The 26,758-nt window shown below is 38.3% G+C and overlaps 2 protein-coding genes and 1 pseudogene across 6 annotated transcripts in view; 2 read left to right on the forward strand and 1 right to left on the reverse strand.

The window, feature by feature from the left end:
• Positions 1-26,758, reverse strand: part of DCX (doublecortin) — a 407,667-nt gene that overhangs the window by 237,585 nt on the left and 143,324 nt on the right. The gene's annotated exons all lie outside the window — the stretch shown is intronic.
• LOC787956 (GTP-binding nuclear protein Ran-like) lies at positions 1,126-2,129 on the forward strand (annotated as a pseudogene).
• SERTM2 (serine rich and transmembrane domain containing 2) lies at positions 8,908-19,859 on the forward strand. The gene is made up of 3 exons (NM_001354520.1): positions 8,908-9,100; positions 9,258-9,356; positions 15,444-19,859. Exon 3 carries the CDS (start codon positions 16,241-16,243, stop codon positions 16,511-16,513), a length of 273 nt encoding a protein of 90 aa, NP_001341449.1. The 5' UTR covers positions 8,908-9,100; positions 9,258-9,356; positions 15,444-16,240; the 3' UTR covers positions 16,514-19,859.

A 26,758-nucleotide genomic window follows, 5' to 3' on the forward strand; every position in this document is an offset into this window, starting at 1 on the left:
TGACATTCAGTTGATTTAGTAATAAAAGCCCATTTTATAGGATACTGAAACATTAGAACAGTGAACTTCAATATAGTCCCTTTTTAAGCATTATTTTATTTTTCAGCTTTGTTAAGATGTAAATAACATATACCTTTCATGTATCACAGGCTTAGCATGGTGAAGGGGCTTGAGTAACTCAAAGAACCTATGCCATGCAGGGCCACCCACGATGTCCAATGGGTCATAATGAAGACTTCTGAGGAGGCTTTACAAATAATTGATGAAAGAAGAGAAATGAAAGGCAAGGGAGAAAAGCAAAGATATACCCAACTGAATGCAGAGTTCCAAAGAATAGCAATGAGATGTAAGAAGGCCTTCTTAAGTGAACAATGCAAAGACATAGAGGAAATTAATAAAATGGGAAAGACTACAGATCTCTTCAAGAAAACTGGAGATATCAAGGGAATATTTCATGTAAGGATGGGTACAATAAAGGACAGAAATGGTAAGGACCAAACAGAAGCAGAAGAGATTAAGAAGTTTCAAGAATATACAGAAGAACTATACAAAAAAGGTCTTAATGACTTGGATAACCACAATGGTGTGGTCACCACATAGAGCCATATATCCTGGAAAGTGAGGTCAAATGGGTCTTAGGAAGCATTACTAAGGACAAAGCTAGTGGAGATGATGGAATTCCAATTGAGCTATTTCAAATCCTAAAAGATGATGCTGTTAAAGTGCTGCACTCAATATGTCAGCAAATTTGGAAAACTCAGCAGTGGCCACAGGACTGGAAAAAGTCAGTCTTCATTCCAATCCCAAAGAAAGGCAATACCAAAGAATGCTCAAACTACTGTACAATCGTGCTCATTTCACATGATAGCAAAGTAATGCTCAAAATCCTTCAAGCTAGTCTTCAACAGTTATGTGAACCAAGAACTTCTAGATGTACAATTTGGATTTCGAAGAGGCAGAGGAACCAGAGATCAAATTGCCAACATTTGTTGGATCTTGGAGAAAGTAAGGGAATTCCAGGAAAACATCTACTTCTGCTTCATTGACAATGCTAAAGCCTTTATGTGAATCACAACAAACTGTGGAAAATTCTTAAAGAGATGGGAGATCCCTTACCTGTCTCCTGAGAAAATTGTATGTGGGTCAAGAAATAAGTTAGAATTGGACATGGAACCACTGGTTCAAAATTGGGAAAGGAGTACAACAAGGCTATATATTGCTACCCTGCTTATTTAACTTATATGCAGAGTACATCATGGGAAAAGCCGGACTGGATGAATCACAAGCAGAAATCAAGATTCCTGGGAGAAATATCGACAAGCTCAGATATGCAGATGATACCACTCTCATGGCAGGAAGTGAAGAGGAACTAAAGAGCCTCTTAATGAAAATGAAAAAGGAGAGTGAAAAAGCTGGCTTAGCAGTCAGACAAGTGCAGAGACATTTCTGGAAGTAACATTGCAATGACTGGCCAAGGAGAACTCCAAGTTCAGTTCAAACATGTTTTGGTTGGTGAAGGTGTTATTGGAAAAACTACATTTGTGAAACGTCATCTGGTGAATTAGAGAAGCATGTAGCTACCTTGGGTGTTGAGGTCCATCCTCTTGTGTTCCATACCAACAGAGGACCGATTAAGTTCAATGTATGGGATACAACTGGTGAGGAGAAATTTGGTGGACTGAGAGATGGCTATTACATACAAGCTCGGTGTGCCATTATAATGTTTGCTGTAACATCAAGGGTTGCTTACAAGAATGTGCCTAATTGGTATAGAGATCTGGTACGAGTGTGTGAGAACATTCTGATTGTGCTGTGTGGCAACAAAGTATGTATTATGGACAGAAAGGTTAAGGCAAAGTCAATTGTCTTCCACCGAAAGAAGAATCTTCAGTACTATGACATTTCTGCCAAAAGTAACTACAGCTTTGAAAAGCCCTTCCTCTGGCTTGCTAGAAAACTGATCGGAGACCATTACCTGGAGTTTGTCACCATGCCTGCTCTTGCCCTGCCAAAGTGGTCATGGACCCAGCCTTGGCAGCACAGTACAAGCACAATTTACAGGTTGCTCAGACAACTGCTCTCCTGGATGAAGATGATGACCTGTGAGAAAGTGAAGCTGGGGCCCAGCATCAGAAGTCCAGTTTTATTCGCAACTGTTCTGTGATGTCAGTGGTGCAGCATGTTTGCTACTTTATTACATAGCTAAACAGAACATATTGCTTAATCTTTGGATGCTGAAGGAGATGGATGGGCTTTGGACTGAATGTGGCAGTTTAAAAAAAAACCTTCATTTTTTTGGACCTGGATATTTAGGTGTTTTGGAACACAGCTGTTTCCTCCTTGCATTTCAAATATAAGACTGCTATAGTCACATGACAATATTGAGAGGTGGAATCTTGTTTGTTACTGTCATTCCCATTCTTTTTCGTTTAGAATCAGAATAAAGTTGTATTTCAAATATTAAAAAAAAAAAAAAAAAAAGCTGGCGTAAAACTCAACATTCAAAAAATTAAGACCGTAACATTCAGTCCCATCTCTTCATGGCAAATAGATGGGGAAAAAGTGGAAGCAGGCACAGATTTGCTTTTCTTGGGCTTTTCTTGGACTACAAGAAGATCAAAACACTCAATCCTAAAGTAAATCAGCCCTTAATGTTCACTGGAAGGATTGATGCTGATGCTCCAGTACTTTGGCCACAATGCAAAGAGCCTACTCACTGGAAAAAATTCTGATGCTGGGAAAGATTGAGGGCAGGAGAAGGGGAGCAATAGAGGATGAGATAGATAGCAGCACCACTTGAACAAACTCCAGGAGATAATAGGGAAGCCCAGTGGGGAAGCCCGGTGTGCTACAGTCCATGAGGTTGCAAAGAGTTAGACATGATTTAGCGACTGAACAACAACAGACTGATACATAACATGTGAAGTGTAAGGTGTACAATGTGAAATACATGTGTGTGTGTGTTAGTCTCTAAGTTGTGTCCGACTCTTTGTGACTCCATGGACTGTAGCCTGCCAGGCTCTTCTGTCCATGGAATTCTCCAGGCAAGAATACAGGAGCGGGTAGCAATTTTCTTCTCCAGGGGATTTTCTAGGGATAGAACTCAGGTCTCTTGCATTGTAGGCAGATTCTTTACCATCTGAGCCACCAGGGAAGCCCCAATGTGTGTGTGTGTGTGTGTGTGTGTGTGTGTGTGTGTGTATGTATAAGCACCAATATATCATTCAAAAAACAAAGATCATGACATCTGCTCCTATCACTTCATGGCAAATAGATGGGGAAAACCTGGAAACAGTCTAAGATTTTATTTTCTTGGGCTCCAAAATCAATGCAGATGGTGACTGCTGCCATGAAATTAAAAGACACTTGCTCCTTGGAAGCAAAGCAATGACAAACCTAGACAGTGTGTTAAAGAGCAGAGATATTACTTTGCTGACAAAGGTCTGTATAGTCAAAGCTTTGGTTTTTCCAGTAGTCATATATGGCTGTGGGAGCTGGACCCTAAAGAAGGTTGAGCACTGAAGAATTGTTTCTTTCAAACTGTGGTTTTGGAGAGGACTCTTGAGAGTCCCTTGGACTGCAAGGAGATCAAACCAGTCAATCCTAAAGGAAATCAACCCTGAATATTCATTGGAAGGACTGGTGCTGAAGCTGAAGCTCCAACACTTTGGCCATGATGCAAGGAGCCAATTCATTGGAAAAGACCCTGATGCTGGGAAAGATTGAGAGCAAGAGGAGGAGTCAACAAAGGATGAGATGGTTGGATGGCATCACTGACTCCAAGGACATGAGTTTGAGCAAAGTCAGGGAGATAGTGAGTACAGGGAAGCCTGGCGTGCTGTAGTTCATGGGGTCACAAAGAGTTGGACATGACTTAGCAACTGAAAAACAACAGCCATATAAGTTTATAAATAAATATACATATACATATATATATATATATATATATATATATATATATATATGTTTAAGGTGTACCATAAGAGTATGATGTGAAATATACATGCATGGCAGACTTTAAGGTGAGCGTTTCCAAGGGGTAGCTGCTACATGGCTAACCTAGCTTTCCAAACCATGGGGAAAATAAAAATCCACCAAATAATCAATTTAAAACATTGACAGATTTAATCTGTACTTAGTAAACTCATTTGGCCAAGGTCATCAATATGAGTGGTGAAAATAGGAGCAGTACTTGGACCAATCACCATATGTAATCCAAGTCAGAGAGTACTATTATCTCATTATAAATCTATAACAAGAAGGTAAGAAATTACATTATCATAGTGCTAGAGCTTAGCTACAGAGGCTGCTGAGGCTGGGGGTGGGGGGATCCTTCTTGTAAAAAAAGAAATAAGCAAGCTCTGAATTTGAGTAGCTTGAGCTAGGTTTTACTGGGTTAAAGGGTTATTTTTAAAAGGGAGAATTAGAATTCTAATCATGACAATCCAACATTATCGATTCACTTTTTTATTTTTAAGGTCTTGCAAGCCCTTCTAGAACTTTGACATTTTTACCCCCAGGGGAATCAGAAGTGAGCCAGAAAGAGCTGCTGATTTGCAGAAAGTAAGAAGTGGATCTTAGATAGAAACAGCTTTAGTACCAGGGCAGAAGTATGATACAGTGGTTAGGAGCATAGGTTTAGACTCAGGCACACCTGGGTTAAGATTTTAAGCTCCATCACTTACTAGCTGTGTGATATTGAACAAAGTATTTAACCTCTGTAAAATTCAGTTTTCCCTTCTGTAGTTTCTAAAGTGAACTAAGCTCTGTCAAGCTTTGGTGCCTCTGGATAGGCAACACCCTCTGCCTTGAATAACACTCACCTCCTGTAACCCTGACCAATTCTTACTCATCCTTCAGATCTCTAATCCATATTGCCACTTCCAGGAAGTCGCAGTTCTCTAGAGTTAGGTAATGCTCTCCTGTATCTCCTCCCCAAGGATCCTAAATACAACTTCAAACATAAGAAATGTATGATAATTGGTGGTTTTAAAAAATTTGTTTCTTCCACACATTAGGAGCCAGCAAACAAGGGCCTGTGGGCTAAATCTGACCTGTGACCTCTTTTTAGCTCCCAAGAATGGTTCTGCATTTTTATAGAATTGATTTTTTAAAAAAGAAGAATATGCAACAGAGATCTTAAGTGTCCCTCAAAACCTAAAATATTTACTATCTGGCCCTTTATGGAAAAAGTTCAGCATTTGCTGACCCCTGCCATAGATCATAAACAATTTGAGGGTAAGGACTATTTTTCATTTCATAGTATGTCCTGTTCTTAGCACAATGCCTCACACATAGGCATTCAGATATTCACTGAATGAAGGAATGAATTAACGTTTATAGCCAGCATTTTTTAAAGTATAATTAATGATAGAATCAAAACACAACTTTATTTTGTCTCCCAATGTCCAATAAAATATACTCCTTTGGTATAAAATTTCTCTGACCTTGGATGGAAACTTGGACAAGGCCTATGACTTTTCTGTTCATTCCTTCAAGAATAAACAGTCTTAAAATCACTCGAAATCACAAAACACAGTCTTGATTCAGTAATCAGGACATATTCAGTCAAATATATTAATCAAACTCTTCAAGTTTTACTAAGAAATAAGGTCTGCCCTCCCACCCCACACTGAGGCCTATAGGTGTTGGCCATCTGCCTTTGAAGAGGGGGATGATAGCTTTTCTTCTTTCTCTTCCCACTTGCCAGCTCTGATTTGGACCCTCACCAAGGTGGAAGCAGGAAGAAGGACAAGAGGTAAAGGGATTGGTCATTTCTTCTTTGGTAGAAGAAATGGCTTCCTACTCTCTAGGTCTCTGGATCTTCTTTGGGTTCTTCAAATGTCCTCATGACTGAGGATCACTCAGCAATACTATTTGGGAGACCTGGGTTTATAATTTATATCCAGGTTGGTAGTTTACAGCTCTTCCCTCCACCCCTAGGAATCCAACAGTTATCTCCAGCCTTTTTTTTTTTTTTTTTTCTTTTGCTAGGTTCTCTACATCTAGGTGGTTCTAATAGACTGTGTCCAGTGTGACCCCACATTTGTTCTCCCTATCTCTAGCATGGCACCCTTTTGATTGATTCCCAGGAAATCCTCAAACATCCCTTGCCTGATAAATTCTTGGAATGCTGGCCAGTCCCAACACAGTCAACCCTATCCTCCTGCCAATGACCATGTTCGCTTTCTCAGAATATGCAGCTCCAATTCTCGGCCTCTACTGCAGAGAACATATGTCAAGCTCTCTGAGTGGTCTGGAGAAATCCCTCTCCCTACTGTTGAGGTGAAGGAGGTAATACCTCCACCATTCCAGCATTCCTGTAGAAGGTGGAGTGGAGTCTTAGCCTGCCAACAGATCTCTTCAGAGATGTGTTTTCACAAGTTTTCCCCCCACTCTCCTCCACAATGAGACTTCTTTTAATTTCTTGGACTCTGTTCTGGAACATTTCCTTTGTAAATTCTATATATCATGATCTGGCTTTGGAATTTCCCATCTATTGTAGGCCATCTATGTCTTTCTGGAAATTTAAATTTTAATATCATGTTACCTAAGCCTTTTTTTTTCTTTTTTTTTTTTAATTTTATTTTATTTTTACCTAAGCCTTTTTTTTTTTCCTAATTAGGTAGGAAACATTAGACTATCTCTAATGATCTCCAGTTATATTCAAGTAACTTCATTCTTTACTGAGCATCTACCATGTAGTTTTAGAGATGTTTTCTCTTCTAATACTCATGAAGAGAGTTTTTCCCTTCCTTTAAAATAATAAAACTAAGAAATTAATTGACTATCTCAAGGTAACCCAGAAAATATAGATTAAAGGTGAGGCTGAAACCTAGGTCTATCTGATTTCAAAATCCATCATCATTTCATTACAACATGATCTTCAAACTTGTTCACCAAATTATTCCAAATGGCAGAATAGAATGAACGTATATCCCTGGAGAAGTCTGGCTAGCCCAATGAAGCACCACTGCAAGTGCAATATTTCTCTGAAGTCTCATGCTTGGTAAAAAAAAGTGTATACAACATTTGGATTTTATTCCACAATATGGTTTCATTGTTATATAAACTATCTTGAAAATTATCACTCAAATTGCCTATGTTCTTCCTATCTGAAATTTCAAGTAAAATTGATCCTCTCGAAAAATGCATCATGTTTACCCTGTAGTTTCATGAATCTTGAGCATACTACTCCAGTTTTCCATATTCCAGTTTTCCTACTCCACAAGGTATTAGACTATGCTGGTGATTTCAAGGAGAGTCTTAACCCATTGTAAGTGCTAGAATGAGGGAAATGAAAAGATAAAAGATGCAAGATTTGTTAAAGAGAATTTGGGGAAAAGGAAAAAGCACTGCAGTAATTTCTTAAAAATTGGTATTATACATTATTATGCTATTATTATTATGAAATTGAAAGTGTTAGTTGCTCAGTCTTGTCCATCTCTTTGCAACCCCATGGACTGTAACCTGCCAGACTCTTATGTCCATGGAATTTTTCAGGGAAGAATACTGGAGAGGGTAGCTATTCCCTTCACCAGGGGATCTTCCAGACCTGGGGATCAAACCTGGGTCTCCTGCATGCATTGCAGGCAGATTCTTTACTGTCTGAGCCACCAAGGAAGTCCACATTATTATTATATACTATTATTATTAATTCCATAATAAAAATTGTTGATGACCATGAGTTTTTGGATGAACAAGGCACTAATATCACTATAATATTAGAAAAGTGACATGAGGACATTCAGCTGTTCTTAACCAGGAGGCCATGGAGCACAGAAATTATATGCCTATTTCTAAGAAAGTGGACAATCCATAGCTTTCATTAAGTTCTCAAAGCAGTCGAACACCCACCAAAGGTTCAGAACTACTGCTACAGAGAAAAGAGCAGAGACTTTGGGATAGCGCTCCTTGTTTTCAAATACTGGCTCCAAGCTTATTAAACTATGTGATATACTTCATCTCTAAGCCTTGGTTTTCTTATTTGTAAAATGAGAATAATAATATCCAAACTACAGACTTGTTGCAAGGATTAAATGAAATTCTCTACATTAAATGCTTGACATGGAGTAAGCACTCAAGAAATGTTAATCTCCTTTCTCTTGCCACAATACATAAAACATGTGCATGCGTGCTAAGTGGCTTCAGTCGTGTCTGACTCTGTGCAACCCTATCGACTGTAGCCTGCTAGGCTTCTCAGTCCATGGGATTCTTGAGGCAAGATTACTGGAGTGGGTTGCCATGCCCCCCTCCAAGGGAGCTTCCCAACCCAGGGATCGAACCCATATCTCTTATGTCTCCTGCATTGGCAGGCTGTTTCTTTATCACTAGTGCCACCTGGGAAGTCCCATATAAAACACAGTAATGGCACTTAAACTACAGTTGGATGAATCACTTATAATGGCACATATACCTGGGATAAATATGCCTTATTTAAAGATATTCTACTTAAAGCTTAGGACCCCCCCCCCCATTAGAAACTCAGACCTAGATTCCAAGACTGATGTTAAATCTCCACAAAAACTTCAAAATAAAAGAATTCAGTTGGTTCCTAAAACAAACAAACAAACAAAAAAAAAAAACCATTTCCCAAACCTGGGGAAATATATATGCACACATACTGTTTATAAAGATGGAATTATTTAAATATCACTACATCCTGGCATGTTTGGTTTTAATTCTACACATATATTAATTACTATAAAACCTAAGATGAAAAAAGTCTTGAGCAGGAGATCTTATTTCCTTAAATGTTCTATGAAGAGGCTTTTACAAAAACAGGGAGTCTTTGCTAACCTTACAGATTCATGAAGAAACCTCGAAGGGGTTAAAGTGGAAGGCTTAGACAAACTTTGCTTCTGAGCTTCTCTCTTATCTCCTCCCTCTGAGGCTCCCAGCCGCTAAGGCAAAGCAGAGCTGATTCACTACCTTTCCCGCACTCTCCAAACTGTTGCCTGCAAAAGAGGAACTGGGGACTTAACTATTCAGGCTGCTTCCATTCAAGTGTTCCGGATGGTATATACACATCCAAAGGGACAATTCTCTTGGCTGTTCGGGGTTTACAAGGAGCAGGCATCTGAAACTGCGCTCTGAAGCTGTAAGTGGCAACCGGCGTTTTAAGTCACTGATAGAGGTTGCTTTTCTCTTTTGCGCTGGGAAGATCTGACTCTTCAGGAGGATGAAAGAGAAAGCGTATTTTGCATGAACATAGTCCTGTTTCTCTGGCAAAACAAGGCTTTCTTTCTATTTTCCAGATATTCCAGAGATATTCCTGAACAACTTGCCCGTCGGTGTAAGCTTCAAAAGGGATCCTTAAAAGACCAGCCCCATTCATCCCATGAGCCACGAGAAAGGTAAGAGAGACTTGGAAATATGATGATGTTATTTATGGTGAAAAGGCGGTTATTTATCTGCAGGTGTGACAAACCGGCTCTGTCTGCCTCGGAAGATAACAGCAGCTCTCACTTGAAACGCTTATTACTTAATGGCTTCAGCGACTGAAGAAGCGCTTGTGGCTGGAATTGTTTTTTCACAGGCTCCTGTGGAACTAGATTTTCTAACAGTTCCCACCCCCTTAGTTTTTCTCCCCCACACCGGGCAGGTAAATGCGAACAGAATGCTTTAATTCCTGAAAGCTATTGCAAGAGCCAAAACTCTCTTCTGAGTTGTTTCACTGATCATTTTCCTTAGCAATGTGGTGAGATTTCAGCTCTGAAATTCTATAAGCAGGTGTCATTTGGAAAAATATAGAATTGCCAATTATTTCAGAACTTTATCACATTAAAGAAAAGCAAAAGGAACTATGGGGAGCTCCTTGAGGACCAAAACAGGGATGAGGTTACACATCTCTATATCCCCAGCACTTCACAGGGGGCCTGGTACTTGGTTTGCACTCAAAGGTTTGCTGAATGTGTCAGTCTGAATATATACAGAACTTTGTTTCTCTTATTAGAAATAAGTTTCACCCTAGGAATTCCTCTCCCATGTTGATGGATGGGCAAAGCTTCACATTCCCTTCTCATTTTAAGGAGCAAAATTCATGGTCTGGGTATGTATGTTATTTTGCTTTTGTGAGGTTTGCTTTTGTGTGCTGACGTTGAACATAATCGGAGACTTGGCATTTCAACGTTCATACCAAAATCATGATTTTTTTTTTTTTGCCAAGAATTTTATGTACCAAGTTAATGACAAAACATACAATCAGAAAATCAGAGGTACATTCACATTGCTTGTAGGTGTTTTGATTTACATTAGAAGTAAACCAGATGTCCAGGCTAATGTTGGACATTGGCCAGTTATTAAGTTAATCTCTTTCCATTTTCCCTTCCCCCAATCTCCCCTCCCACTTTCCTTCCTTCCTCTCTTTTCCAATGTTTTCCTTCTACCCTATCTTCATCTGTGCCTCTTAACCACTCATTTTCTCCCACCTCTTATCAGCACTTCCCACACCTTCTCACATTTTTCCTTCCTTCTTCTCCCCTTTCCTCCATCTCCCTTCTTTTCCTAATGCCTTTCCCATTTTCCTATTCCTCACTCTCCTTATCCCTCATCAGCTTTCCATTACTTTTACAAAGACTAGAGACTGATTTTCATTTTATTATCTTTCCAGAAAAAAATGTAGGATACTATAATCTTACAAAGGTCTTTCCAAAATAACCAGATTTTTTAGAATTAATATAATTTTGGCTTCTTTTGAAATTGCATGGTTGTTTTTCTTTCCAAATGGTCCAGACCTTTTAATAGAGCAATCACATTGTCTGTGCAACTCATCAATAGTTAGCTAAGAGAGCTATGGTGATCCTGTTTGGAAAGCTTTTATGAGAAGTTGTCACAGATATAGGAACAGATTAAGAAAGAGGATCCCCTTCACCCATATCTAACTTTTCATCTACTCATTTCAAAATCCTTCAGATTTAAGGAATTGAACTGATAGACCTCTCTGAATTGAACAGGATGTTTGGTGTTCTGCAGACACAGAGGTTTTAAGAAATATATGGTTAGTTTTCAAAACCCTCAAATGAAATGTTTAACGAAGTTGACAAACTGTATATGAGAGTATTGTTATCTACAGATTCTTCAAGCTTCATAGAATTCTAATAAATATTTCATAAATAGTTAGATTTAAGGAAAATTCAGGGTTGATTGTCTTAAAGGCAGTATTATTAATTGTTAATGAAAAGCATCTATAGACACAACTGAACTGTCTAAAACTTCAGGCCATAAACCCACTCCATGTAGTTTTCCTTTAAAATCATGGAACTGAAATAATTCAAGAGCAAAGTTTCTAACAAAGTGATTATTCCTTTTTTTTTTTTTTGGTTGTGGCACACAGCTTGCAGGATCTTAGTTCCCTGTCCAGGGATTGAACCCAGCTCCACAGCAGTGAAAGTGCCAAGTCCTAACCACTAGACTGCCAGGGAACTCCCCAAAAATGATTATTCCTTAATTCTAGGTTATACTCAGAAATTTAAGTCTTCTTTGCACAATAAGAGATAGAAGAGTTGGGGAGGGAAATAAAAAGGGAGTTTCAGGCACTTCCCCAACCTTTATTATGTATTGAAACAGAGATAACACCGTGCTTCTCTCCAGATTTTCAGTGTTAAGTGCATTTCTTCAGTCATATCCATGCATTTATTCAGTAATTATTGAGCAGCTATTGTAAGCATGGTTACATAAGGGACCACATGCATGCATGTATGCTCAGTCAAGTCTGACTCTTTATGACCCCATGGACTGCAGCCTGCCAGGCTCCTCTGTCCATGGAATTTTCCAGGCAAGAATACTGAAGTGGGTTGCTATTTTCTCCTCTGGGGGACCTTTCTGACCCAGGGATTGAACCTGTGTCTCCTGCATTGGCAGGCGGATTCTTTTGCCACTGAGCCACATGGGAAGTGAATGGAAGGTTGAAAAAGATCGTCAAGGAGTTTATAAATTACAACTTGGGAAAAAACACAGAAAATAGATACTTACAATATTAGGTGAATGTAACTTCTCTAGGAGGGATAGAGAGCCTGTGGAAATTAGGATTTGATAAGAAATCAAGGTCAGTTTCATGAGCTGAACTATGAAGAATGGTACCATTTCCCCAAGCAGATATATACAAAGATAGAAGGAACAGATCAAACAAAAACATGAAGGCAGGGAAATAGGTGTCAGTGAACATTACAGCTTGATTGGAAAGTAGGGTAGTGGAAGGAATTAAAGTCAGCCAGGACCAGGGCATGGACAGCCTTGAATGCCAAGCTAAGGAGAACGGAATAAAGTTAAAAGGTAATATGTGGACTACCAAATATTTATTCCTTTTTCATCCTATAAGAATAGTTATAAATAAATCATATAGTGATACAATGTAGAGTAAAAAGCACAACACAAAGAAGACATATAGCTTGACACTTTTTTTTTTTAATAAAGTTAAAAACATAAAAAACATAGTGTTTAGGCATGGGGTGTGTGTGTAAATAAAAGCAAGGTAATGACTAACAAAATTCAGAATATTGAATTTGATAGGGAGGAGCATAGGTAGGCATCATGTAAATTATTATTCTCAATCTTACAGTCAGTAGGTTCTTGTTCACAGGTATTTGTTCATGGGTGTTACTAAGTAAACAAATAAAAGAGAACCTGGAGGCACCCATGACGACAGTGTGCCTAACCAGGGAGTCTGACTTATCCAAATATGTGTACTTGGAGGTCCACGGGAGACTAAAAAGACAGTATACTACTCTTGAGACTTTTCCCACTTGGACGGCACTAACAGTGAGTGTTGATTTTCCTACTACTTGTGTTCTGGAGGCCAGGTGAAAAAAGTATGCCTCCATGTGGGCTGCTGGGGACTGTCACAGTCCTGACTCTCAGGCACTCCATTCTATTTGAAGAGTGGTGCTTCTCAGCCCTGGCTGCATATCAAAACCACATGTGGACCTTTAAGTACTACAGCTGTTTGGGCCTCCCCCCACACAAACCTTCAGCATCAGAACCTCTGAGGGAAGGCCCCAGATAGACATATTTTCAAAAAGTTTAGTAAGTGACCCTATGGGCAGCAGGGACTGGAAACCATTCCTTGCAGAGTGTACTTAGAAACCCTGAATGGGTAGCTTGTCACAAATATAGATTTCAGGGTCCTATCCAGAGAGACTCTGATCTAGAGAGCAAGGGGAAAGGCCTAGAAATCTGCATTTGTAAGACAAATCTTCCAGGTGATTCTGATGAAGGAACCTCCTTCAGAAACACTGCCCCAAAGGTTCCAAAATCCTAGGGCCTCAGGGGGATCACTCTGTGTATTTGTTCGTTTCCTAGGGCTGCTATAAACAAAGTACTACAAACTAGGTGGCTTAAAACAGAAATTTATTCTCTTAGGTCTGAAGGCTAGAAGTCTGAAATCAAGGCATCAACAGGGCCATGCTCTCTCTGCACTCTGTAGAGTAAAATTCTTCCCTGACTCTTCTGGCTTCTGGTGTTTACTGGCAATCCTTGGCCCTCCCTGGTTTGTAGGTGCATCACTCCAGTCTCTACCTCTGTGTTCCCCCTGTATACCTCTGCTTTCTCTTCTTATGAGGACACCAGTCATATTGGATTTAGGGCCAACCTAATGACCTCATTTGAACTTGACTACATCTACAAAGACCCCCCCCCTTTTTTTTTTTTTTTTACAAATAAGGTCACATTTGCAGGTACTTGGTGTTAGAACTTCAACATGACTCTTTTGGGGACACAATTCCTTCTGTGACACTCTTTTAAATAGTTTTTAAAAGTAGGGTTCCCAAACAACCAACAGAACAGTTTAGCTTTGTTCTTTAGCTGGGATATCTAGATAGAAAAACTGATAGTTAACTCTCAAAGCTTGATATGCAAAGGATCACCTGAAAATCTTGTGCTTAGAATACGTATTCCTGGGCCTTGATCCAAAATATTAGAACTCAATAGGCCTGGTGAAGGGCCTAGGAGTCTACATTTTAAGTAACGTAGGAGGCTCATGCATGACATTCTTGAGAAAAACTGAATTTAGGAGAATAAGAAAGGTCGAGAATCCAGTGGTCTGGGGAGAAAGAGCTCCCAAGAACAGACCTTGAAATCTGCATTTGTAACAAGCTACTCAGATGAACCACTGCCTTTGGGGCTGGTGTTTTTAGGGAACAAAAGGATACCTATGTAATTACCTTTTCCACTTGTTAGTGAATCAGAAATCAAAATAGATGTACCTTTAAGTATTGCAAAAATGTTTCCTAGCCTATAGCTCCAAAGACAGTAGAAAGATACCCTGTCCCTTTGCTCTTGTTTCTGTGAACCAGGTGGTTCTGCACAGGTGATAGAGGCCATAGGTAGGCAGGCTAAGAATCATGCAGATTACAGAAAGTACAGTACCATGAGCTAGTAAATATAAACTTTAAGCTGAAGGGCTCCTAGGCTGGGGGAAAAATCAAGATTATAGGAAGAGTAATGTGATTGTTGGAGCTATTTCTATTAATGCTCCTTGGGCATGTTAACAAGCGACAGAACTGGGCTACCTTGTCAGCTCTCTGCCGCTATTGCACATGGAAGCTTAACGGGTGATGGTAGTTTATGTTTTGTATTTTTCTTTTTAGTCACCTATATTCAAAATTCATGTTGGGAAAAACAAGCTAAATTATTTTGGAAGCCTTCAACAGCAAATAGTTGACCCTATTTACACAATGGAATGTTTGTGCCAATAAAGACAACAGTCCATCTTTACCATTAATGAAAGATGAAGTTACTTGCTCAGAACAAACACACCCTTTCAATTACTTCTGATCTACAAATACTGGGGGCAGGGGTGTATTCTTACCCCACAGCCCTAAATGAGAGACAGAGAACACAAAAACAAAATTGGGGGAAGCCTGCATTCCTGAAAATTCCATAATTTGTTAAAGTGACCCATGGCACTGGGACCTGGGGTTTGAAAAACAAATCCTTAGATTTAGATCTTCATTTCAGTGCTAGGCTTTCTCGGTTAAACTAGAGCAGTGGTTTTCAGTCCTGGCTGTACTTTAGAGCCATTTGGGGAACTTTTTAACAATACCAGTGCTTGGACCCCACCTAAGACCAATAAAATCTGATTCTCTAGAGTGGTGAGCAGGCCCAACTGTGGAGATTATGATTCAGAAAGTCCAGATTGGGACTCAGGGTCTATATTTTAATAAGTACTTCAGAATTTTATGACCAGTTAGTTTAGAAAACACTGTCCTACTCTAGCCAAGTTATTAGCTGCTGTCCTCTGACTGGAATTTTTCTTTAACCTTGTAACAGGTATACCACTTAGAAAAAAAAGCATTCAAAATGATAAAAACTCAGGATACCATTTTAAAACTAAATTTCCCATCTAAAACCATTTTGCAATATATCAGTTAATTTTTATTTCAAAAGAAATCACCATCTCTCTTTCTTAGATACCCAAATCTTTTATTTTTGTTTTTGATTTTCAGGAAAATAAATCTGTTGAGGAATTTGAAGAGTCAAATCTTCTGAACCTAGACCTACTGCTGTCAGCATCTCTGAGACCTCCTCCATCTGAGAATTACCAGGTCTGAGAACACTTTCCCTCCAGCCTACAGTGAGGGATGTCAACAAAACTGTAGAAAAGTTACATTCTCTAGACTTCCAACCCTCAAGCTGTGGCAATCGGGAAGACACCTTACAAGCTCCATACTTATGGGGGATTCAGAAAGACAAGAAGGGCAAAAACTCAGATATGCTGAGCTGGAAATATACAAAAGCTTTTAGAAAATCTCCCCACAGAAGAATCCAATTAAATTCACATAATTAATGCACACATTAGATAAGCCGTAGATAAAATAGAATGCTTTCTCCCTCCACCAAAAGATAGAAAAAGTCTGATTTAATACTCAGACATGCTTGTTCTCATTCCAGTATTATAAAGCAGTTTTGCCATATTTATTTTAATCATTATAGGAGTAGGACTGTGGAAAATAAAATATTTTATTTATATTTTAAGAAAGTGGTTAAGAAGTTCTGATAAAAAAAAAAACTATTTGGGAGAGGGATGCTGTGCTGGAAAATAGAGATGGTGTGGCAACTGCCAAATTAGAATATAATTTTCTTGCTTATGCAATATTGACTTGGCTCTGGTTGTGATTGCTTTGATTGTGTATGAGATTGTTAGAACACCTCCAGCATATTCAGAGACAGTCTAAGTGACTGTGGAATGCCTCAAGGGCAATAGAAATCAACTAGAAATAGGTACTAACTCAAGTCTTGAGTGATGACGGAGGTACATTTCAAGTACCATGGAAATCTCACTGGACGGGCCCATTTTCCCACCCTGGCAACAGAGGTTGACACTACTTCAGATAAGTATTCCAACCTGTATATGTATGTGGGCTTATTCCTGAGCCTCTTGGCTATTCTCCTCATCCTGCTCTTCACGATGCTCCTTCGACTCAAACATGTCATCTCACCCATCACCTCTGAGAGCACAGAAAGTGTTCCTCAATTCACAGACGTAGAGATGCAGAGTCGGATTCCTACTCCTTAAAGCCAGGATGAAAGTGAGCTTTACTGGATCTCAGTGAACCCTTGTATGTTGATGTCCAGGAAAGCTGACTTCATTACATGTAGCTTCCTGTGTAAGGAATCAACAAGTTGTCCACTTAACAAGTTGTTCCTCCTTTCCTTGTGTTATTCTTTATCTTGACTCTGCTTATGGGATATCTAAGAGGTTTGACTCCTTCCTTGCCAAGAATATAGGAAATGGTAGCTGCTTGGGAAGGTAGGTTTCCATGGTAACCAGAGAGAGGCTGGGCCTTGAGCAACCCTCAGATCACAGAAATTCATATGCAGCTGTTGTTTAAAAAACAAACAAACACAACCCTGGAAACTCCAAGAAAAAGGAAAATTTGCCTTTGAAAGGACTGATTGTTCAAAAAGGTTACCCCAAGAAAGGAACAAGTTTTAACTTCGCAGTTAGGCCCAAAAGAATCACCTCTGGTTACATGAACTTGACTCATGTTGGAGGTTAATGGAAGGGACCACAAACCCTTTCCCAAAAGAGCAGTGATTTTATCAACTATGGCCATCAGGTTTGTCCCAAATGAAAGCAGAGTCTTTAAAGACACTGTTTCAATTTTAAAAGCAATTTTGCAAAAGTAAGTTTCTAGTGAACAAACTCATCTAGAGAGGGAAAATGTGCATTTTATATCTGTGTTATTACTATTACTGGACTTTTAAAAACTCAGATAGTGGTAGATATATTACAAAAATCTGGAACAATGAGCTTCCCTCAAACCAAGGGAAAATTAAGTCAAAATATGCTTATGATAATGAACATTTTATGATACGTGCACCTTCTTTGCCCTTTTCTCCTTCCCCATCACACTCCATGATTGAGTTGCACTCAAATTTAAGCTTTGTTTAAAGATGGCCTTGGCAAAGAAGACTCAACTGTACTTTAAAGCAGAAATGAAATAGTCTTGGTATTCTGTTGTTGAATGATTGTGGCTTTGGACAAAACACTCAAGCCTGGGGTACCAGGTTTTTCTTTCTGAAAAATGATCTGAGAGCTATTCAGTCATCACTAGACTCCTCTTAGATCTGAGTGTAAGAAAAACAGAGACAAAAGAGGAAAGGACTAAATAATACCCTCCAACAAATCTTTATTGAGATCAGTGTCCTCAAATGTCACATTTGTCTTTCCCAGAAAATGTTCCTCCTTTCCTGATCCCTGCCAAAAGATGAAGTGTTTCACTTATTACCTATAAAATAAATATATTTTGAAAAATTGCATTCTCATAAACAGCCCTAGTGTGCCAGTAGTGGGAGACAATTTGATTTTTTAATAATTTACTTATTACAAATTAGAAATTAGAAGGCTGGTCATACTCTTGCTGCCAAAGAACTAAAATACTCATGTTAATTTCTACCTGCTTTTAAAAAAATCAGTTCTCGCTTACACCTAAAATATGGTCATCAAATTTCCACCAGGTGCTCCCTTGGGAATTGTGACAGTGAGAGAGAAGTGGAATGGATGTTAGGTTAATGGCACCTCTACCAGACATGCTCTTGAGTTTGTTACCAATTTAGATTGGCTCCTTTACTTTGATCTAAATCTAGCATGATGGTGAAATTCCCAAGTGCTTTCTACTTTTATACACAGTCATTTGCCAATACTCCCCTCTCCAAGGGGCTACAAAGTGTGAAATCCCCACATGCAGAGCTAAACTTAGCAGCAAGCCTGCCTCTGGCACACCTGTTACAATAGCGCACCATAAGAGATGGCAGCTGCATTCTGTACCATTTGGAAGAGATGAGCAGGTAGGCTAAGAATCAGATAGGGCATGCTCTTCCCCTTTTGGCATTGTCATTTCCAAATTGCAAAGTGATTCATATTATTTCATTTGGGAGTTTAAATTGTCTTTAGTCACACCCAGACCCTATGTACCCTTTAAAAGGATAGCTTTTGGCAGCCATACGTGGACTTCATCAAAGGATGCCAGTATACCCCAGAACTTTTTAAGGACACACATCTCTCTTCATTCCAGGCTCTGCCTTTTGTGCTCACAGTATTTGAATGTACTTTACAGTTAAGAAGTCAGTGACTGGATAAATGAAGGAACTGATTACATTTTCAACAGCAGTGAATAGCAAGATACCCAATGCCTTGTTGCTGAATCTGGTGAAGAGACAAACTGCACATCTAGTCCCTGCCCATCTGATCTCCCCAACCCAGATTTTAGGAGTTTAAAACTGCTCCTTAATCACTGACTTGGATGAAGATTCCTAATTTATGATTAGGTTACTCACCTGGAAAACAATCACCCTCTTTCATCACAACCACCCCATGGGATCCAGATCTTCACTGAGCATTAACCAAAGTACATGGCATGGATTGCACTAAAATAGCAGCATAACCCCTCACAATTTCCAGTGATAATATAAATGGAGATGTATGTATGCAGATGTGTCATTATGGTGACATACCTGGTATTTAGTCTTTGGAAAAACAAACTGAATGTTTTCATCATAGCAAACCATCTGTAAAGAAAACAACTTTTCCATTTATATTCATTTTTATTATATCCCCCAATGTATTAATTAACATATATTACTGCTCAAAGAGGCAGCTAGAGCAATCAATGGGCATAATTTGAATTTATCCATCTATGCAAAGTGCCGACTAGGCAATTCCCTCCCTCACCCCCACTCTCCAAAAAATTGCATGTTAGCCTAAATGTATATAAACAGATAGGTTATTTATATATAGATGTACTTTGTTTTAAGGTAAAAGAATGAGTATTCACTTTCTATTACATTGAATCACATGAAATTGGCATTTATGTAAATAAACAATGCTGAAATATCAGCAATTTCATATAATTCAACAAAACAAAAGGACTCACTACTTGAATTACTGAAATAGTAAACTCTCCTAATAGGTTTAACATAACTCAATTTCTAAAAGTGTACTTTGCATACATTTCAGAATCATGTGTTGTATAAAACAAGGTTTATTGTAAAAGGTTTGTGTATTATGTATTATGTACTAGGCAGGAAATATTAAGGTAAATCAAGTAAAGACAGGTTCATTCAGCCTAACATTTCCATCTATGCCAAATCTGAAGCTTTGAACTCATAAATGAGTTTGACCGCTGCAGACCCCATCATGCTTACTAAGTAGGTAAAACAGGTTCATTTAATGCAATGATGTAGTTATATTTAGTAATACATCTTATTCACCTCCATTTGTATAAAAGAAGCACTTTTTTAAACAAAATGAGTTGTATGGAAGAAAAATTGGATTTTTTTAGTTTAAAACCATTAATATTTGAAATAGGCTTATATTGTATATGTGAAATATAATATTTGCATGTCATTTTTATTCCCTGCAAAATAAGTTCTGTTTGGCTTACTGATAACAAACATCTATTGTCTGAACAATATAAAGAGTATTAGTCTCCCAATATAAACTGTAACAATTACAAATTTGTGGTATTTACAATTTTGAAGTGTCATTATTTTTTCTTATTCGCCAACCTTCCAATTTTTATCTTCTCCCTACTTGCAACCTTATTGGTGTGTTTATTTCTTTAGTAGTGAGATGTGAAAAACAGGCAATGACTACCAGGTACCAGTGAAAGTGACTTGAGGGGAGAGTGAAATAAGGTATCTCAAGCAGCAATATCATGCAACATTCCCCACATTGTGGGATATTTTTATTGATATATCTTCCATTTCCTACTTTGTTTCTCAGAGCAATCCTGTAAGTAATGAGTGGAGGTATTATTAAGTCTGTTTTACAAAAGAGGACATGCGCACAGAGAGATTGGTGAGACCTTCTTGGTTACACAGAGGCCAAGTCAAGAGTACACTGCCAAAAAAAAAAAAAGTACACTGCTAATCTTTGGACTCCTATTTAGTTTAATACTCACCTCAAAAAAGTGTCTTACTTTCTAGGCACTGAATAGATATTTCAAAGCTATTCATTCTATTACACTCCAAGTTCTACAGAAAATTACAGAGCTCTATAAGTGATTATCTACTCCCTGTGCCCAAATTCAGAACAAAGAAACAGAATTTTGCTATCTCATAAATCATTTTATAGCTGCAGCAACATGTATTTAACAGGCAGTAGAGAAGTTTATACAAAGTCAAACCTTGCAGTTCTACTTTACAGGGAAGAAGTAGAAATATAGATGCATTATCTACCCACAATGCAAATCTTATTCCTCTGATCATTTGACTTAATGTTCACAGTCAATTGCAGGCTCTTCATATACATGGCTATGATCTTTCCCTTCCTAGAAATGAGAACATCTCCTCTTAGGAAAAATAATGTTCTTATAAAATTGTATAGTGTTTTAAGTGTATGCAGCTATTTCATTTGTGCTCTTTAATAAATGTGGTGGCATTAAAAGGGAGAGAATTACTGTGGAAGTTCCTCTATCCATAAAGAATAAATTGTACTTATAGAAAAAAAAGAGACCAAAATGTGGAACATATGTAGAGTGGGAAAGGAAAATGCACATAATAAATATAGGCAAGGAGGTTTTGAAAAATAATTTGAGTAGTTCCAGGAATTTCAATTCATTTTTCACATCAAATATCTATTGATTAAATCATACGCACACCCGGTGGAGAATGAGAGAGACAGATTATACAACATTCTAAGCTAGGGGATCTGAAGTTTGTAATCATAAAGTTTACAATCTGACAAAGATGATAAATACTTAAATTCATTCATCCATTCAACATTTATTCAGTACCTACTGTATGTGCTAGCAGTGAAAACTAGGTAGGCCCTGGTGCAAGTTGCAGCCTACTGGGATGGACATCTTAGATCAGATAATTACGACACTGCTGTGTTATAACGGAGAAGTATAGTGTGCTTGGATACATACAAAGTGAAGGGCATGCTGCCTAGCCTGGCCTAGAGTGTCAAGGAAACTTTACTGAGATGATATCTAAGCTAAAATCCAATGGGTGAGTAATAGCAAACATTCCATAGAGAGAACAGCGTGTGCAAAGATTCTGAGGTCAAATAAACTTGGCATGCTTGAAGAAGCACAGTAAGTGAGGAGAAGTCTCCAGAAGGCTGGAAAGGTTGATAAGGACAAGAACATGCAAGGCCTTGTGAGCAATGTTGTGGATTTTTAACTTTATTTTAAGCACAGAGAAGATGAAAACTCTGATAGCAGTGTGGAGGATGGATTAAAGAGGTGCAAGAGTGGACACAGGGAGACCAGTTAAAAGGATATGAGAGTGGTTCAGGAGAAAGATGATAATATTTTAGACTTACCACCATCCCATGGTAGTGGGAAAGGAAATAAAGGAAAGCAAATAACTTTAGATTAATATAGGCGATAAAGGGCTTCCCAGGTAATGCTAGTGGTAAAGAACCTGCTTGCCAATGTAGGAGACATAAGAAACACGAGTTCCATCCCTGGGTCAGGAAAATCCCTGGGAGGAGGAAATGGCAACCCACTCCAGTATTTTTGCCTGGAGAATCCCACGGACAGAGGAGCCTGGCTGGCTATGGTCCATAGAGTCGCAGAGTCAGACACCACTGAAGCAACTTAGCTTGCAGGTAAACATAGGAGATAAAGTTAGCATTACTGGATGACTCGGATCAGTGGAATAAGTAAGAAGGGAGAATCTAATATGATTTACTGGATTCTGGTTTGAACAAAGGTCTAGTGGCTCTATTCACGGAGACAAAGAACACTGGAGGAAAATCAGATCAAGGGGGAGATGGATTTTGTTTCGGATATGTTTAGATTAATTTGCCTTTGAGACATCCAAGTGCAGATGTTGAATAGGCAATTGAACATACAGGTCTGGGGCTCACAAGAGAGGTCAGGGTTGGAGACATAAATTTAAGAGGTGTTAATGGATGAGATTGCCCAGGGAGGGGTTGTAGAATAGACTGAATAAAGAATGACTATAATGTATTATAGAATACACCCAAGTATTTCTCCCTGTTTGGGGAGGGTCAGTCACTTGTCAATCAGGTTAGGAAAGATTAGGTTTAATGGTCCTCAAACTGAGGCAGATTGCCTGGAAATACTTGGTAGCAGGAGAAGAGTGAGTCAGAGACAAAGTCCTCTCGGGAGAGGGAAGACTCCAACCTGAGAAGACCAAATACAAACATAAAGTAAAAAGGTTAGGAGTAGTACCATAAATAAGAGGAAATTCAGTTCAGTTCAGTTCAGTTGCTCAGTCGTGTCCTACTCTTTGCGACCCCATGAATTGCAGCACGCCAGGCCTCCCTGTCCATCACCAACTCCCAGAGTTCACTCAGACTCACGTCCATTGAGTCAGTGATGCCATCCAGCCATCTCATCCTCTGTCGTCCCCTTCTCCTCCTGCCCCCAATCCCTCCCAGCATCAGAGTCTTTACAATGAGTCAACTCTTCGCATGAGGTGGCCAAAGTACTGGAGTTTCAACTTTAACATCATTCCTTCCAAAGAAATCCCAGGGCTGATCTCCTTTAGAATGGACTGGTTGGACCTCCTTGCAGTCCAAGGGACTCTCAAGAGACTTCTCCAACACCACAATTCAAAAGCATCAATTCTTTGGCGCTCAGCTTTCTTCACAGTCCAACTCTCACATCCATACATGACTACTGGAAAAACCATAGCCTTGACTAGAGGGACCCTTGTTGGCAAAGTAATGTCTCTGCTTTTCAATATGCTATCTAGGTTGGTCATAACTTTTCTTCCAAGGAGCAAGCATCTTTTAATTTCGTGGCTGCAATCACCATCTGCAGTGATTCTGGAGCCCCCCAAAATAAAGTCTGACACTGTTTCCACTGTTTCCCCATCTATTTCGCATGAAGTGATGGGACCAGAGGCTATGATCTTCATTTTCTGAATGTTGAGCTTTAAGCCAACTTTTTCACTCTCCTCTTTCACCTTCATCAAGAGGCTTTTTAGTTCCTCTTCACTTTCCGCCATAAGGGTGGTGTCATCTGCATATCTGAGGTTATTGATACTTCCCCCCCCGGCAATCTTGATTCCAGCTTGTGCTTTTTTCAGTCCAGTGTTTCTCATGAGGTACTCTGCATAGAAGTTGAATAAGCAGGGTGACAATATACAGCCTTGATGTACTCCTTTTCCTATTTGGAACCAGTCTGTTGTTCCATGTCCAGTTCTAACTGTTGCTTCCTGACCTGCATACAGGTTTCTCAAGAGGCAGGTCAGGTGGTCTGGTATTCCCATCTCTTTCAGAATTTTCCACAGTTTATTGTGACCCACACAGTCAAAGGCTTTGGCATAGTCAATAAAGCAGAGTTTTCCAAATTTGCTGGCATATTGAGTGCAGCACTTTCACAGCATCATCTTTCAGGATTTTAAATAGCTCAACTGGAATTCCATCACCTCCACTAACTTTGTTCGTAGTGATGCTTTCTAAGGCCCACTTGACTTCACATTCCAGGGTATCTGGCTCTAGGTGAGTGATCACACCATCGTGATTATCTGGGTCCTGAAGCTCTTTTTTGTACAGTTCTTCTGTGTATTCTTGCCACCTCTTCTTAATATCTTCTGCTTCTGTTAGGTCCATACCATTTCTGTCCTTTATCGAGCCCATCTTTGCATGAAATGTTCCCTTGGTATCTCTCATTTTCTTGAAGAGATCTCTAGTCTTTCCCATTCTTTTGTTTTCCTCTATTTCTTTTCATTGATCGCTGAGGAAGGCTTTCTTATCTCTTCTTGCTATTCTTTGAGGTGGCCATTAGCTATCAAATAATTTGGTTAACTATCTAGGAGCATAATTGCTAGGTCATATGGTATGACAATGTTTAGCTATGCTAAGAGATTGCTTCCAAAGTGAGTACCATTTTGCATTCCCACTAACAACAAATGAGAATTTCTATTGCTCCTCATCTTTACCAGTAATTGGTTTTGTCAGATATTTGTATTTGACTATTCCTGTGAGTGTGTAGTGGTATCTCATTGTTTTAATTTCAGAGGTCTACTCTAAAAAGTTATCTTATTTCCATATTTCCACTGTGTTTTATTACCATAAATTCTTCAGGCATTTTATCTTTAATCTGAGGTTTAAATCTTCTGCTCAGGAAAACTTCTGCTGCTGTTTATATCATCAGTTATTACATCGGTTAATTAGTCCTCTAATAATTTTTTCTTGAAAGACTGATAACTTGAAATCATGTATATTGGAAAAAAATTATTTTTAATTGAACAACACTGACCACATTTTCTTTCCCTGAGTATTGCTTTGTCCATAAATGTTTAGTGCCTCCACACAAAAGTTTAAGTTAAGCATGAACTTCTCCCATTTTTTTCTGGTTTGCTTTGATTTTCTTATATACTTACTAGATGTTAACCAAATCTGTATTAGTATGAGTCGCAGTTGCAGTTGTACATTCACCCTGAAGTTTTATTACAAGCATATATGTATTTTATCAGAATCTTGACTTTATTATGTGTCTTCATATGGTTTTAAAAGCCTATATGCTCATTATTCAAGTCTTTAATAGTCTGTGCCTTTTCTCTATTGAGATTCAAATGAGTCTATTTATATAACGTTAGAAACAGAGAACAACATAAAATATGTTGATACAGTTATTGAGGAAAAGATATTTTAAAAAGAACAGTAACTAAACTATTTGCTATTTTTTTTGAAAAATTAACTTTCTCTCAGTGTATTTTATAATTATGAAAGTCCAAATGTTCTTGCATATAGTCTACAGAGAAGATAAATTAGCAAGCACCTTAATTGAACATAGATTTATTGAAAATCTAATGTTCAGTTTTAACTATTTTAACTTACAGTCTTGTTATAGTTTAGTTATCAACATTCTTGTTTTTCTGTCAATAAAGAGCATGTGCTAATGCTCTTGGGGGGAAGACTATTTTAATCAATATTTTTCCTATGGTTTTGATTTTCAAGAGAACAGAAATCTTAAACAACACACTTGTTTTTGAGTGTCTGGTACTGTGCCTAATGAATATTTTTCTAATTAATATGTTATCATTGGTAAAATGTACTTTCTGTTTACTTCCAACACTGATTTAAAATGACTTATGATAAAAGATATATTAAATTAAATGTTTGAATTGACATGTACACACTGCTATATTTAAAATGAAGACCAACAAGGACCTACTGTATAGCACAGGGACCTCTGCTGAATACTCTGTAATAACCTAAATGGGAAAAGATTTGAAAAAGAATAGACATACGTGTAACTGAATCACTTTGCTGTACACCTGAAGCTAACACATTGTTAACCAATTATACTCCAATACAAAATAAAAAAATTAAAAAAGAAAATACACTTGCACAGAAGAGAAAGATAGCAATATAAGCTAAACAACATTGAGAATGAGGCAAAATATTATTATGCTTCACAGTACACTAGCTTTATCAATATAAATAGTAGTCACTGTTTGAAATGGAAGGAAATTAACTCAGCACTGCTCTTTCATATGAAGGCATATAAATACAGATACAGATACAAATATATAATGGTATTTCTATCCATCATTCATCTCCTTTTATGTCGTTCCATTATAATATAATCTGTGTTTGTTATCTCTCTATTAATATAATGGTATCATTCACTTTCATATATCAGATTTTGTTAAGCATCTGTGTCAGAGTGTTTTAGGCACTGGAGATACAATGGTTAAAAAAAAAAAATCCTTGTCCTCATTGAATTTATATTTTATTCCCAAGTTAGGTAGAGATATTTAATAAGCAAAGAAGTCAAATATATCATATAATCACTAAGGACTATGGAGAAAAAACAGGCAGAGAGAGAAAGAACTCAATTAACTAAAGACACATGGAATCAGAAAGAACACATACTTGTTCTCTGTTTTTCATTTTTGTCACTAATATAAGAAATCTGAGACTCTGTGGAACTGACACGGAGAAAGTCATGCCCTGAATTATATCTTGTTATTAGTCAATGCAGTGTTTAAAGTAGACATGGTGACTTTTTTAGCCACATACTCAAAATATGCAGATGACACCACCCTTATGGCGGAAAGTGAAGAGGAACTAAAAAGCCTCTTGATGAAACTGGAAGTGGAGAGTGAAAAAGTTGGCTTAACGCTCAACATTCAGAAAACGAAGATCATGGCATCCAGTCCCATCAGTTCATGGGAAATAGATGGGGAAACAGTGGAAACAGTGTCAGACTTTATTTTTCTGGGCTCCAAAATCACTACAGATGGTGACTTCAGCCATGAAATTAAAAGACGCTTACTCCTTGGAAGGAAAGATATGACCAACCTAGATAGCATATTAAAAAGCAGA

This window comes from Bos taurus, chromosome X (assembly GCF_002263795.3).
Source record: "Bos taurus isolate L1 Dominette 01449 registration number 42190680 breed Hereford chromosome X, ARS-UCD2.0, whole genome shotgun sequence".
NCBI classification, from domain to species: domain Eukaryota; kingdom Metazoa; phylum Chordata; class Mammalia; order Artiodactyla; family Bovidae; genus Bos; species Bos taurus.

Bases quoted from the DNA above. Each gene is read 5' to 3' on its own strand.
- SERTM2 (NM_001354520.1), top strand. From the start codon at position 16,241: ATGACGGAGGTACATTTCAAGTACCATGGAAATCTCACTGGACGGGCC.